At 36.6% G+C, this 13,363-nt stretch overlaps 1 protein-coding gene across 5 annotated transcripts in view; it reads left to right on the top strand.

Annotated features, from left to right (window-relative positions):
- Positions 1-13,363, top strand: part of PEX5L (peroxisomal biogenesis factor 5 like) — a 260,490-nt gene that overhangs the window by 150,787 nt on the left and 96,340 nt on the right. For 2 of the 5 annotated variants that reach the window (XM_074298260.1, XM_074298263.1), the window contains exon 3: positions 6,115-6,219. The exons of the other annotated variants lie outside the window; for them this stretch is intronic. In XM_074298260.1, the coding sequence (XP_074154361.1) occupies positions 6,115-6,219 (105 nt within the window). The remainder of the gene's footprint in view (positions 1-6,114; positions 6,220-13,363) is intronic. 5 annotated transcript variants of the gene reach the window in all.

Genomic DNA, 13,363 nt, shown 5'->3' with positions numbered 1-13,363 from the left:
GAATCCACCTCTCTGATTCCATTTCCTTATAATGCTTATTTTTCCCTTTGTCTGGGTCTGTGATTTCACAGAGGTGGGCAACACTTCCAGTGGAAACTTTCTCCATTCATGCAGAGAAGAAACTCTTTTGGTCCCCTGAGGTACTGAGGGGTAAAAGGCTCTGCCATGGTCCAGCACTCAGCAGTGTCCAGCACGTACTAGGTACTTAATAAATGATACTTGGTTGATTGGCTGACTGACTGATGATCACAAAGCCAGTATATTAAAGAACCAAGTCTTATAGATTTCAAGGTCAGACTTTTTCTATCAACTACCTAAAGCTGTCTTTCAAAAAAATAAGGGTATCATTCTTAGTATCACTCATCTTACATGTGAGGATCCTGCATGTGTGAATATATATATATATGTATATATACATTTACTTATTTATACACATGCATAAACATGCATGCAGGATGAATAATACTAATATTATTTATTTTTTGAAATATTTAGGTGCTAGCTATATGGAAAAATTCTCCAAACTCTAGTTCCTAAGGTCATTTATGAGCTGCTATTAGATAAAGATTTCAGATGTCTTCTCCCTTATGTTTTCCATAATTCTATTTCCCCCTTCATGATAATATAGACACATGCATCTATGTATGTATATATGAATGTATGCATGTATATATGTGGAGGGGAAGAAGGGGAGAGAGACAGAAACAGACAGAAAGACAAATAGACAGAGACAGAGAAAGACTGAGAAATAGAAACAGAGAACTAAACAGAATCAAAGATGAAGAGAAAAAGAGAAAGAGACTAGACCTGATTTCATATATATGTATTTAACATATTCTTACATTCATATTTATGTGCACATATACATTTGTACACATAGTCATAGATACATTAAATTGAAAGGGCCTAGATTAATTATAATAGACATAAGAAAATGAACAATTGTAGCCATCATGGAAGTAGTAATATAATCTGTAATTAGGAAATTGCTCGAGAATTAAAAAAACAGATTTTAGGCTTAATATAAGCAAAGACTATCATGAGTTCTTGAGAAGTGATACCAACTCCCCTGAGGATCCAACATGTAGAGTTGAAAAAGTCTTTTGAAGCTGTATAGTCCAATCCCATTGTTATATATAAGAAAACCAAGACCACATGACTTGCTGATTGAAGGTATTCAAACCCAGCATCTTTGCTCACATTTGGGTGTTCCTTTTTTCCTGGAGGTTTTTGAGTACAGGTCTTTGAGTCAGAAGCAAAAGCTGGAACCCTAAGATGTCATTTTTGCAGCATTTACAATTTCCTTTCTAAGGAAACTTAGAGAGACACCTCTAGTTTAGGCACCATCTGGATTAAATGGCCTCACAGGTCCCTTCCAATTCCATGATTCTGTGATTAGTCTATCCAATTTGTGTAAATTATATCTAAATCTGTCTGTTTCTTTTTTTAATTCCATGTAGCCCTTAGGAGATCTTTATTTTTGTAGAGTCTTTAGGAAGAATTTCAATGTATTAAACATTCAACTTTTGGTTTTTTTTTTTAATTTTCAAGAAAAAAAAAAGACTTAAAGGCAATATAGCATAGTATATAAAGTGTTAGACTGGAGTTAGGAAGACCTGGATTCAAATCTGATTTCTAACTTACTAACGATGTGACTATGGGCAAGTTATTTAACTTTGCTGAGCCTCAGTTTTCTCATCTGTAAAGTGGAATGTTTCCTGCTTTGTTAAAGTGAGAGTTCTTATTCATCCATGAATTGGTATGAATTAGGCTAGGTGGGCTCAAGGTCTTTCCCAAATCTAATGATGTGGGATACCTTGCTAGTTTGAAATAGTTGAGCAATTTTTTCTGTCAGGGAGAAAAGGATTGTATGCTGTGTCCAGTCTATATGACTGTGGATGATATTTGCTTATCAATGGGACTGGATTGGACAAAGAAAGCACTTTTCAAAGCCTTTTCAATTTCTTTGAAACAATCTGTTCTGACTTCCTGAAAAAAGTTTCCCAGCCAAACATAAAAGCTATCACATAGACAACTAGAAAGGTTTACTAGGGATGGACACATGAGCATTCTTACAACACTAGGTGATTGGTATTTCTGCTTTGTGAATCAGCACAACATGGGGTTGTTATCATTATCGTTATTATTATTAATAGCATTTATAAAGAGATTTAAGGTTTGCAAGGCATTTTACACATGTGTTTTTTATTCCATTTGTTCCTCACAACAACCCTATGAGGTATATTATCTCCATTTACAGATGAAGAAACTGGTGATGAAAGGTTAGTGACTTGCCTAGAGACACATAGCTAATATCCAAAGCAGGATTTAAACCTGTAGGGCCTTCTGATCCAATTCCCCTCAAACTAGCAAACTGCCCCTGGATGTTGCCTCTGGCCAACAGTGTTCCCTGAATTCAGTCATGTCAAACAATAATGATCTGAAAAATTATATGGGTCACCATTGTGGGGCTACCAATCAGATTGCATTGGTCTCAGCTCCTAAGAGGATACAAGATTATCATTTGGGCTCAAATTCTATATAGAGTACAAGACAAGAAGATGGAGAAATAGTTTTCTTAACAGATCTTCATGTCTTATTATATACAAATTATATCATAATTAATCTTTGTTTACTATTATAAGCCCTGGGGAAGGAGTTGTTCTAAGGCTTAGTGTTTATTATCAGAACTCTTGCCTTGCATAATTTATTCACTGTCTGGATATATGCAAATTACCCATAAATCTATTTGCCCTCATAAATATCTCATAAACCTCAAATGTGACCCTCAGGAAAAGCATGAGCTCCTATAAAAATCAAAGCCACAAACCCAAAGGAATAATGGAATTTCCCCATTTTGTTGTTCACATCATTGTCCAAATATCCAAAAGGATTCCTTGAAATTCAACTGTCAGGGCACAAATCTTCTCAAATGACAAATGGTGAAAGAACAGCCTGAAATAGTATGCAGAGAATATCACGACATGATGATTGACTTCTCAAGTCTTTCTGTACTCCCTTGTGAAAAACCTTGTCGGGAAAAAATATGACTTATAAATTCACTTACATGCATGAAAGAATATTTGGAGTCTATTTTGTTGCCATCATGCTAATACAAACAATAGAGCAATAAGCAATATTGACCTCTAAGTGTGGTTATATTCAGAAAAACGAGTTTGAAATCTGCATTTTCATGGCATGCACGTGTTCCTTCCAAGCTTGAAGCCATAGCTCACTGAATTTTAAAGAGAAAATAAACAGTCCCGATTCCAGACAGCCCAATAGAACTGCTGATGGCCCTGAATCCCCACCATAAGCTAGGCTCTGAGGGTCAGAGTCACTCTGGTTAGGGATGAACGGGAGATCGAGCAAGAACACTGCTTGATTTCGAAGACACCCAGCAGAGGTGGGGTCAGGGGTGGGAGGAAGTCTTCCTTTGATGGACAATAAAGCCCATTTGAATTGGTGGGAGACAGGAGTGAAAGCTGGAACCCCAGGATGTCATTTTTGCAGCGTTTACAATTCTGCCCTCTGACTGTAGCCACACTTCCCAACACAATGAGATTTGGGGTCCCTTCAGACGCGGAGTGCTTGTGAGAGGGGGGAAAGTTCACCATAAGCTCTAACGTGGGTGTCATGACTCTTTCCAGGTAGTAGGTGTAACCTTGAAGAAAAAGTGGCACTGTCTCCAAAAAAGTGACCTGACTCTGGCCTTGGTGGGTTTTCCTACTGTGCAAGAAATAAACAGCACCGCATGTGTTTCCGATACATCCTTTCTCGCTGATCACTGCTTTGTTCTAGAGTTCAGCATGAAAGGACTAATTTTTATTTATTTCTTTTCTTTAGTAAAATAGCATGTCAGTTGCTAATCCCAGCTACTCCAGTTGCACATATTTTTTTAATTCAAAAAAGTTTATGGATTGGTAGCATTTCAAATAAGTGATATATATATTCTGAAGGTTAGAATTAGAATCTTTGAAATGCTGACCAATTGACATTATGTTCTCTTAGTCCAAGAAATGAAACTCTTAATTTTTTTTTATTTGATTTATTTTAATTACACTGGTTATCGTAGGTCTTATTTCTTTTGAATAGAAAAAAAAAGGAATTCAGACTCGAGCATGCCTCTATTGTTCGAAACTTCTGGGAGCATGGAAAGAAATCTTCATGGGTGGATTATGCTCTTTGGGAATATAAACTACAAAGACTGTCATGCTTATTTAGCACTGGTTTAGTTTGTAGATGGCCTCTTCTGACTTTCTATGTTTTCAGGGTGAATGTGACAGCAAACTAATTTTCACATCAGTAATGAAATGTTATATGGTTTTAGTAGTGATCTAAGAAATCTCTTCACAAAACATGGAATTATATACAGTCTTATGTGAAGCATCAATATTGTTCCACGCTAGAAGAACTCCTGTGTAATAATGCATTCAGATGTTTAGCCGTACATAGGTCAAGAATTATGTGTCACTGCAATCAGATTGCCTGTGAAGATGGCTGCCATTGAGAAGGTTGGGGAAATTTCTGAAATCCCGTACTCAGATTCGAGAAACAAAGGGACATTTCCCTTTAAGGAAAAATGTCTAGCAATTCAGGCAATTGTACACATTCTAAAATTTAATCTCACAGAAAAGAGAATATATAATTGTTCTCAGAAATAAATTACTAGCTTTTAAATTTTATGAAGGAAAAGGGTGAGAAAATTAGATAGTGGTTTCTTTTTTTAAAAGAAAAGTGTGGGGGGAGTTGTCTTTTAAATGGAGACTTTGTTTAATGAGATACACTTTGAAAGCCATATGTGTACCCTAGTGGAAGAATTCCATCTCCCTTTGTTGTTTTGTGGTTATCAAAATAATCTTGGCCTTAGAGGTTAGCAGTGACCTTAGCAGATATTGCCCTTTTCAGATATTGGCCACCAAAATTCCATCACACTCTTTAATCTACCATGTACAGAATACTGCCATATCCCTGTGAACCCCATTTCCATTTTTTTTCAGCACACTGCCAAGGCAAACCATTAGATGCATTCTTAGGATCGAATTCCCCATCTCTAGAAAAGCCTTTTGTTTATACAAGGTGATGAGAAAATAAGCTTTGAGGAGCTGATTTAAAAAGTGAAGTTTATTTTCTTTTCGTAAAAGATTTGAATTTCCACATCACCTGAAAAACATCTAAGTTCTTAGCAGATCATGTTTTGAACAGATTGAGAGTTTTTCAAGTTCCCCATTGTCTTTAGTGATAAGAAATTTCATTTTTTTCAAAGTAAACAATGGGGCATCTGGGGAATCCTGTTATCCTGTTATTCTCTGGAATTATGAAATGTTAGTCTACAAGTATTGTCTTTGGAGAGCATAGCTGCTAATTCACCCATTAACCATTCTTTGGCTTATGTCTGGACTTATGACGTTCCTTAAAATGACATCTTTATAACTCAGGTCAATTTCTTAGTCTCAGACATCTTGATAGTCAAGAAAGAGATCCATGGTCAGACTACCATCCCACAGGAGGCTGGGCAAATTATAAAACCACCATTCATTTTCCACTCTACTCTAGGCGAATTAGAGTGTTTGCTACCTTCAATGTGGTCCTCTGGAAGTGGGCCTTCTGGGGTAGTTCAATACTATTCCTTATCTCAAATTGGATGTACCATTATCATTCAATCAATCCATCAATCAACAAGTATTTACCAAGCATTTCCTGGCACTATCCTAGGCAATGGGTATTCAATGACAGAAATAATCCCAACCCTCAACGAGCTTGCATTCTACCAGGAAAGATGTGACATAAGTGAGGGATTTCTAAATTATTGTTGATGTCATGAAAATTGCATTTTAAACTTATTACAAATATAAAACACGATGTTCATATTAAATATAACATATATAATGTCCGTGGTAAAGTTGTATACACTAACTAGATGTTCATAAATCTCCTTTCCAGTATTTTTGTGTATTTTGTTCTCAGCCAAGAACCTCAAGACTTCCTTCTACCTTCCTACTCTGTCTTCATTTATGTTGTGGATTGTTCTTTAACCAGTTAGAATTTCTTGTATCAAATAACAAGTTCACGTTTTCCTCCTGACCCAAGTCATTGTTGATTTCGCTGTTATAGGGGAAAAGCTCTAGGGCAGCCGATAAGGCTGTTGCCATGGTGATGAAGGAGATACCGAGGGAGGAGTCTGCTGAAGAAAAGCCCCTCCTTACTATGACATCACAGGTGGGCAGACCAATAGGGTTCCAGTAGGAAGCTGACATATGTTAATCGATCAGAGACTGGTTTTTAACTAGTGGAGAAACATTCACTCTTTTGAACCAATAAAAAAAAAAAAAGAGACAGTTTTCACTGAAACAATTATAAAATGTAAAATTGGGGGGAGGGAAAGAAAATACAATTTAGTACTTAATTATGGATATTAATTTTCATTACTCAATCTTAGTTATTTTTTTAAATATATGTATACATACAAATACAACAAATGTTGCTTCATTATGAAGGATTATTAAAAAGAATCTTTGGGAAATGGATAATCATTCATTGAATAGTACTTTGGAATAAAAATAAAACTAAATGCAAATTCCAATTGACAAAGTTATTTGACGTAGAGCCCATAGACATATGTCAGTTTGCCAGTAGATTTTCTAAACTGATTTTCTTAAATGTTAAATATATCCATGTTGTGAATATGTGCATTGCAAACATATGTATACACATATTGTTATGGATAACTAACTTTGAAGGGTGATCCAAAAGTCCACTTGCCAGAAATTACTTGTGCAAAGTTTTGCCTATGCGATGACCTTGATATCATCAGCGCTGTTTAGTCTATAAGCACAAGGGGGCCAATTTTTGCATTTGTGATAACTTAATTACGAGAAGCAAATTTGGGCATATGTGCAGGGGCTCTCTGATGATGTGTGGGAGGCAGCCGGGCTTTTGAATCATCCTGCAAAATTAATGCATATATGTATATATAAGAGAGATGGCATGGAGTAGTGGATAGAGGGCTAGCCTTGAAATCAGTGAGACCTGAATTCAAGTCTCGGCTCTGACATATGTGAGCTTTGTGATCAAGGGCAAGTCATCAAGTTCTCCATGCTTCCAGATAACTCTCTAAGATTCTGCAATACAGTAGAAAGAGAACTGGATTTTGGACTCAGAATCCAAGGTATGCTACTCACTACCTGTGAGCTTTGAACAAATGATTAAACTGTCTGGACCTCAGTTCCCTCAACTATAAAATGAGGGGGTTCGACTAGTTGACCCCTATGTCCATCTCTAAATATGCAATTCCATGATTCTTTAATTCAGGTGAGAGAAGCAAGCAACAATCTGCCTCCTTAAAATAAGTTTTCATATGGGGAGTTCCCTGTACTTGTGGAATCATAGCTCTAGATCCCCCTACCACCTTCAACAAAAAAATAACATACAAAATTATCTACCCTCAGTTTGGGGTGCTGCCATATCCCCCAATTATTTTTTATTTTTATTTCTAAAAGAAAATTAAATTTTTATTTACAATGAATGTATAATGTAGTTTATGATGCTATGTTCCACATTTCATTTTTCCAAATCCAGTCAATACAATGATTTGTTCACCTGAACAGGATGTGTCTAAAGTCAACATGCCCCCCTGAAGACCCTTAGAAAAGGCATTTATGCCCAAAGCTATGTTTTAGCAGTTCACTTTATTCCATCAGCAAATCTTTTCTTCCAGTTGCTAAAAAACATATGTGGTTTTGTTTTATCCTCAACGTTATGTTGCAAGTAATGAAAATTATAATGACACGTTACATCCAAATTGGGTAAGGAAAACGTCTGTTAAAGAGAGCCAAGGAAGTTTTGGCTGAATTTTATATTTTCAGAGTTGTTAGGATGTGTGTGTTGTGTGTGTGTGTGTGTGTGTGTGTGTGTGTGTGTGTGGTGTCATGTTTTAATCTACAAAATAGAGAGAGCTTCATTTCAATGACGCACAGAACATGTTGGTGCAGTTGCTTGGTATTTATCAACTTTTCCAGACTCCAGTTATTCCACCCACTTTCCATTTTGCATCCGTTAGATGCTTGGCAGAGTTCCTCTGAGTCTATATGACCTTTGTGGATTTATCTCAGCCAAAATATCTAGCCAGTTCTATTCGCAGCTGCTCATGAGACTGCCACATGAGTGACAGGGATGATAGATACATTGGGGGGTCTCAGATATCTATGAGTATGTAGATGAGCCTTTCTGATCCAGAAGATCACTACTGATTCCATTTTGCAGCAATGTACATATGCTGCATTTCAGGGCATACATTAGTCTATTGAACTCCCTTTCTCTTTTGCCCGAACAAGGATTTTTTTCTCAATTATATGATTTTCAGTTAACCTCCTTAAATTTCCAAAGTGACTGTTCTTCCCACAATCTTGACAAAATGTTTTGTCCAAAATGATTATTGCCCTGTTCTTGTATTCAGAAAAGAGTGGATGTCAATTTCCTCCTCTAACATCTGTCTATCATTGCTATGTGTTTTTGACAATCAGTTAAAGCTTTACTGCATGAGAGTTCTAGACTGCTTTCTTTCATGCATCCTATTCTTGTTGCACGCTGTCTTGTTTATGAATTGGCAACACAAGAACACCTATTCATAAACATTTTTGGCACCTGTTGTGCTAGGTGGTTTTTTTTTTAAATAAATTGATTCAGTGACAGCTGTTATCCAGTTACTTCTCAGTTGAATGCACACTTTTATTACTTGATACACCCACATGGACTCTTCACTGTTATGCACCAGTGGTGTATACCAGGCAAAATAAAAAATAAAAAAGAAGCAGGATGATCTGAAAAAGTGAGTACTTCCCATGGTGACCATAGCATTCAATCTATGTCCCATATCATCTTTTGTTCTCCTAGCCTACCTGTATGAATATACTAGTGTCATGAAGCATTTTTGTGCTGGTGTCTCTACATCAAGTCCCCCAGTGAAGGGCAATGTTCATGAGAATGCTGTGAGTGGCCCATTACCCCATTTTGTAGAATCATCTCTATCCATGGTCTGATGGGGAAGGGGAGAACTGATGTTTCACGTCTTAAGTTATTAATAGGTTGGAAAATAACTAATTTACTTGCTGACAGTGTTGAGTTTCTTGGAAACTCACCCATATCCAATAAAGTTAATGTAACATGCAACCTTTCATTTGCTCAGTAATCATTCATCAGATTAAATGATAATCACAAAGCTTTAGAGTATCAGTACTGCTACGTTGTGTTTCTATGTATTTTTGCCTGTTGTCCATGAATCATCTTTCAGCTTTATTCCTATCCCCAGCTTCAGAAGTCCGTGAGTTTTTCTCTAGTTTTATGAACAAAGTGAAGATAATGTTGAATGTGGAATCTGAACTCAATAATTTCTGAACATCCAAAAGAGTTATATGATTGTGATTGTTACCCATTCATGCTTTATGAATGCATGGCCTGAGCATCAACAAAGACTCAAGCACATTATATAATCCAGGATTCAGATGATCCTGGACTGACCCATTTCAAATATCACAAAGAAACAGAAGTAGAGTCATATAGCAGTCAAGAAGAATAGTCCTAGTGAGCCTATTTCAGTACACAGCAAAAATGAGAGACATCACAGTATAGTGGAAAGCATTTAGGACTAAGAGTTAAGGTTCAAATCCCAGCTTCATCTCTTAGTATTTCATACTCTTTGGCAACTTCTCTGAGTCTCATTTCCCTTAACTGTAAGATGAAGGGGTTGGTCTAAGATGACCATCAAGATCTCTTTCATCTCTAAGTCCATGATCCTTCATATTTGATGAAGTATTTGAAGGAGAAAAAATAAAGAGTTTGTTAAGGTCTGATAGGTGAATTTTAAGTACAATAGCAAGAAAGTCTGCAGGGTGAGAGTATTCCACATATTGGGGACAACCCAAGAAAAAGTAGAGTATTTAGACATGGATAATGATATAAGAGGAATAACACTGTTATTGTATTGAAGAATACTCAAAAAATATATAAGAAGACTGGAAAGATAGGAAAGAGCTAGGTTGTAAAGCAGTATGTTATATTTGGTCCTAGAGATGATGGGAAATCCACTCTAAGTTAGTGAGTTGGGGTGTGACAAAGAGGAGGCCAACTATTGCTGTGCCTCCTGGAGCTTTTTGCTCTTTCCTAGTCCTCTTATAAATTGGCATGAAAACTGGCATTAATTGCCCATTAATAATGGTTTCCCAGAATCACTGACTTTATTACCTAACTCAAACCCTCTTCACAAGATGAGTCTTGATATCTATCACTTTTCACCAGACACCAACTATCTACTTACTTCCTTATATCTTTGAATCCCATCCCTTTCCTCTGCACTATAATCCTTATATAACTCTGTTTTCCACAGATGCTTCATTGTAGTAAAAGCAGAGGAATAGAGAGAAGCTTCCCGATCAGACACCAGCAACTGCCTATTCTTCCTTCTCCTAGTGCCATGGAGTGCCAGTCCTACAATACATTAATTAGGGCTTTGTTTCTACTCCTATCATCAATGCTAATCATTTTGTTGAACTAAGTTCTACTACATTTGTTAAATTAAAATATATTGGAATCCACACCATATATAATATATAAAATTTTCTTTCACAAGTCAGATCTATTAATAGGGTAATATTTTTGGTCAATATTGGCACACAGAGAGACAGTGTGGTATAATAGGTAGAGAACCTGTTCCAAAAGCAGGAAGGCCTGGATTTAAGTTTTTCTTGGACACACACTAGTTATGTGACCCTATCAAATCACTTAAACTCTGAGTACTCTAGGTCCAGATAATTATCTAAAACTGCATTGGTAAAAGGAGATTTCTTACCTGGGAGTATCCTATATTCATGAAATCTCAGTTCTAGAATTCTTCCCTGTTTTCACATTTCCAGTGAAGGCATTGAACATTTCATAAGCTAACTCATTTTCCTCCATGTTGAAAAGATTCTGGGTCTCATCTCCAGAAATCTCCCATGGCCTTGCTGTATTTAGGTATTTTTAATGCCAAGAGAATATTCTAGGACTCAGTGGTCCTCAAACTTTTTAAATAGGGGGCCAGTTCACTGTCCCTCAGACAGTTGGAGGGCCAGACTATAGTAAAAACTAAAGCTCATACTCTGTCTCCTCCCCTCAGCCCATTTGCCTTAACCCAGCAGTCCTCAGCGGCCCCATCTGGCCCACAGGCCATAGTTTGAGAACCCCTGTTCTAGGTGATCTCATAAGAACTAAATTCAGTCAAAAATGATTTGCTACAAATTTCTTATGTGCTTGCATTTACTACTTATATTTCTAGCCTGATATGTCCTCCCCAAATCCAGAAAACCAATGGGAATCTTTCAAAACTATTCAAGATATTAGCTTCCACTTGAATAGAGATCAAAAAATGCAAAGGAAGATGACTTTAGAAAGTCATCAAAGTATAGCCAAAAACTTAGATAATGGCTGGAATCCCTTCAAAACTCTGAAATTCTGTTAGGCTGGGAATGGATTCTTCCATACCTTCTGCTAGGTTCACTGTTTTATTTATCCTATTGATTAGGCTTCTTACAAGTGTACTGACACATGATTTAGTTTGAGGTGCTTTTCTAAATAAGGACAAAGCTCATCTGGTCCCAGGCAGATAACTCAATTGCACAACACCAATCAGGAACCTAATTGATGAATATGACACCTGCATTGAATCAACAATGTTAGGGGGAAAAAAAAACAAAGAAGGCATATGGGGAGTTTCCAAACACAAACTCCTACGCCGTGTTAAAAACAGATCTGAACACTTTCCATTCATGTAGAAACTAATTAAGAAAAACTTCAGAATGTTTAATTGTTTCACATGCAGTAAGAAAAAAAAGGCAAGTTGTTTAACTGGATTTTAAAAAAAATCAGCATTGACAGAAAAATGGGGAAGTATTGACACCTTGTTTTCCAGTCTGCTTTTAATGATATGGTTTTTTATCTTAAGTTTTTTCCCCCCAGTTCAGTGGAAGCAGATGAGTTTTTCTCTAACCTACTTAGAAATGAAAATGAAACATTCCTTTTTAAATCAAACACAATCCAGGTCCTTTGGTCTAAAAAATGATTTTCCCTTGTTCATGAAAATATGTCATTATCTTTAGAGGCTCTTGTGTTATATTTAAAATGCATTTAGTTTTGGGAGCCATTCGATAGCATCCAGGATATCATGGATCTCCTTTGTCCCCAAATTAAAATATAAATGTTTGGATAAATTATAAACTCATAATATTAAATATATAAATAAGCCCCCCCAAAACTTGAAGCCTCAACTCTTTTGTATTTGAAAATAGCTCCTGATGTTCCATGTCCCCCCCGCCTTTTTTTTCTTTTTTGAAATCAGGGAAAGCCCTTTAGGTCAAGAATGTGAGTGACAAAGATGCTTCATCCCTTTCAACAAAACCATTGGCTTGGACATAGGCACACAAGAGATCAGGAATGCTTTCACTTGTTCAGTACATGAATAAATATGAAATCCAGCCCAAGAAGGTAGAATTGATCATGGAATGATGTAGAATTGGAAGGTCGTCTTGTCCAATCTGAAGGTTATCTAGTGAAATCCTTTCATTTACAGAAGCAGAAAGTGAAGCACAAAAAAAAATAATAATAATTATCTGACCAATATAGTAGAAACAAGATTGAAACTTCAAACCCAGTTCTTCTGAGCCCATATCCAGCACTGTTTTAGCAAGGCGTGTCACTTATAGACCACACTGCCACATTAGCACTTTATTAGGACTGTCCTATACTACTACAATAACTTATCAAGCCTTCCCAGCTGCTCTGGATCCAGGAAGTCTTAGATTCATAAGCTCATAGATACAGAGCTTTCATATATATATATATATATATATATATATATATATATATATATATATATATGTGTGTGTGTGTGTGTGTGTGTGTATATATATATATATATATATATATATATATACTCCCTACCCTATAAAGAGAGAGAGAGACAGAGAGACAGAGAGGAGAGACACAAAGACAGAGAGAGACACAGAGACAGAGAGAGAGAGAGAGAGAGAGACAAAGACACAGAGAGAAAGACAGAGAGAGACAGAGAGCTTTTAAAGAAACCCTAAAGATCATCAAGTCCAATCTGAGGCCCAGAGAAGGCAAGATCATATATCTAGGAACCATCTGAAGCAGAATTAGAAGTTAGATTTTCCTGACTCTAAATCTAGCCACAGTATCTCCCATCTTCTCTTCTTTCTAAGCAATGAAAGCATCACCTGCCATTCATTTCTGCCCTGGTAACTCCCAATTACTTTTCCAGATCTCCTTTCTTCTACCTCCTTCCTAAACCCTACATCCTGCTTCAGAAACTCTG

The sequence above is a fragment of the Sminthopsis crassicaudata genome, chromosome 3, assembly GCF_048593235.1.
Source record: "Sminthopsis crassicaudata isolate SCR6 chromosome 3, ASM4859323v1, whole genome shotgun sequence".
NCBI classification, from domain to species: Eukaryota; Metazoa; Chordata; class Mammalia; order Dasyuromorphia; family Dasyuridae; genus Sminthopsis; species Sminthopsis crassicaudata.
Note: the sequence above shows the minus strand (reverse complement) of the source record. Positions and strands in the feature narration are given on the sequence as shown.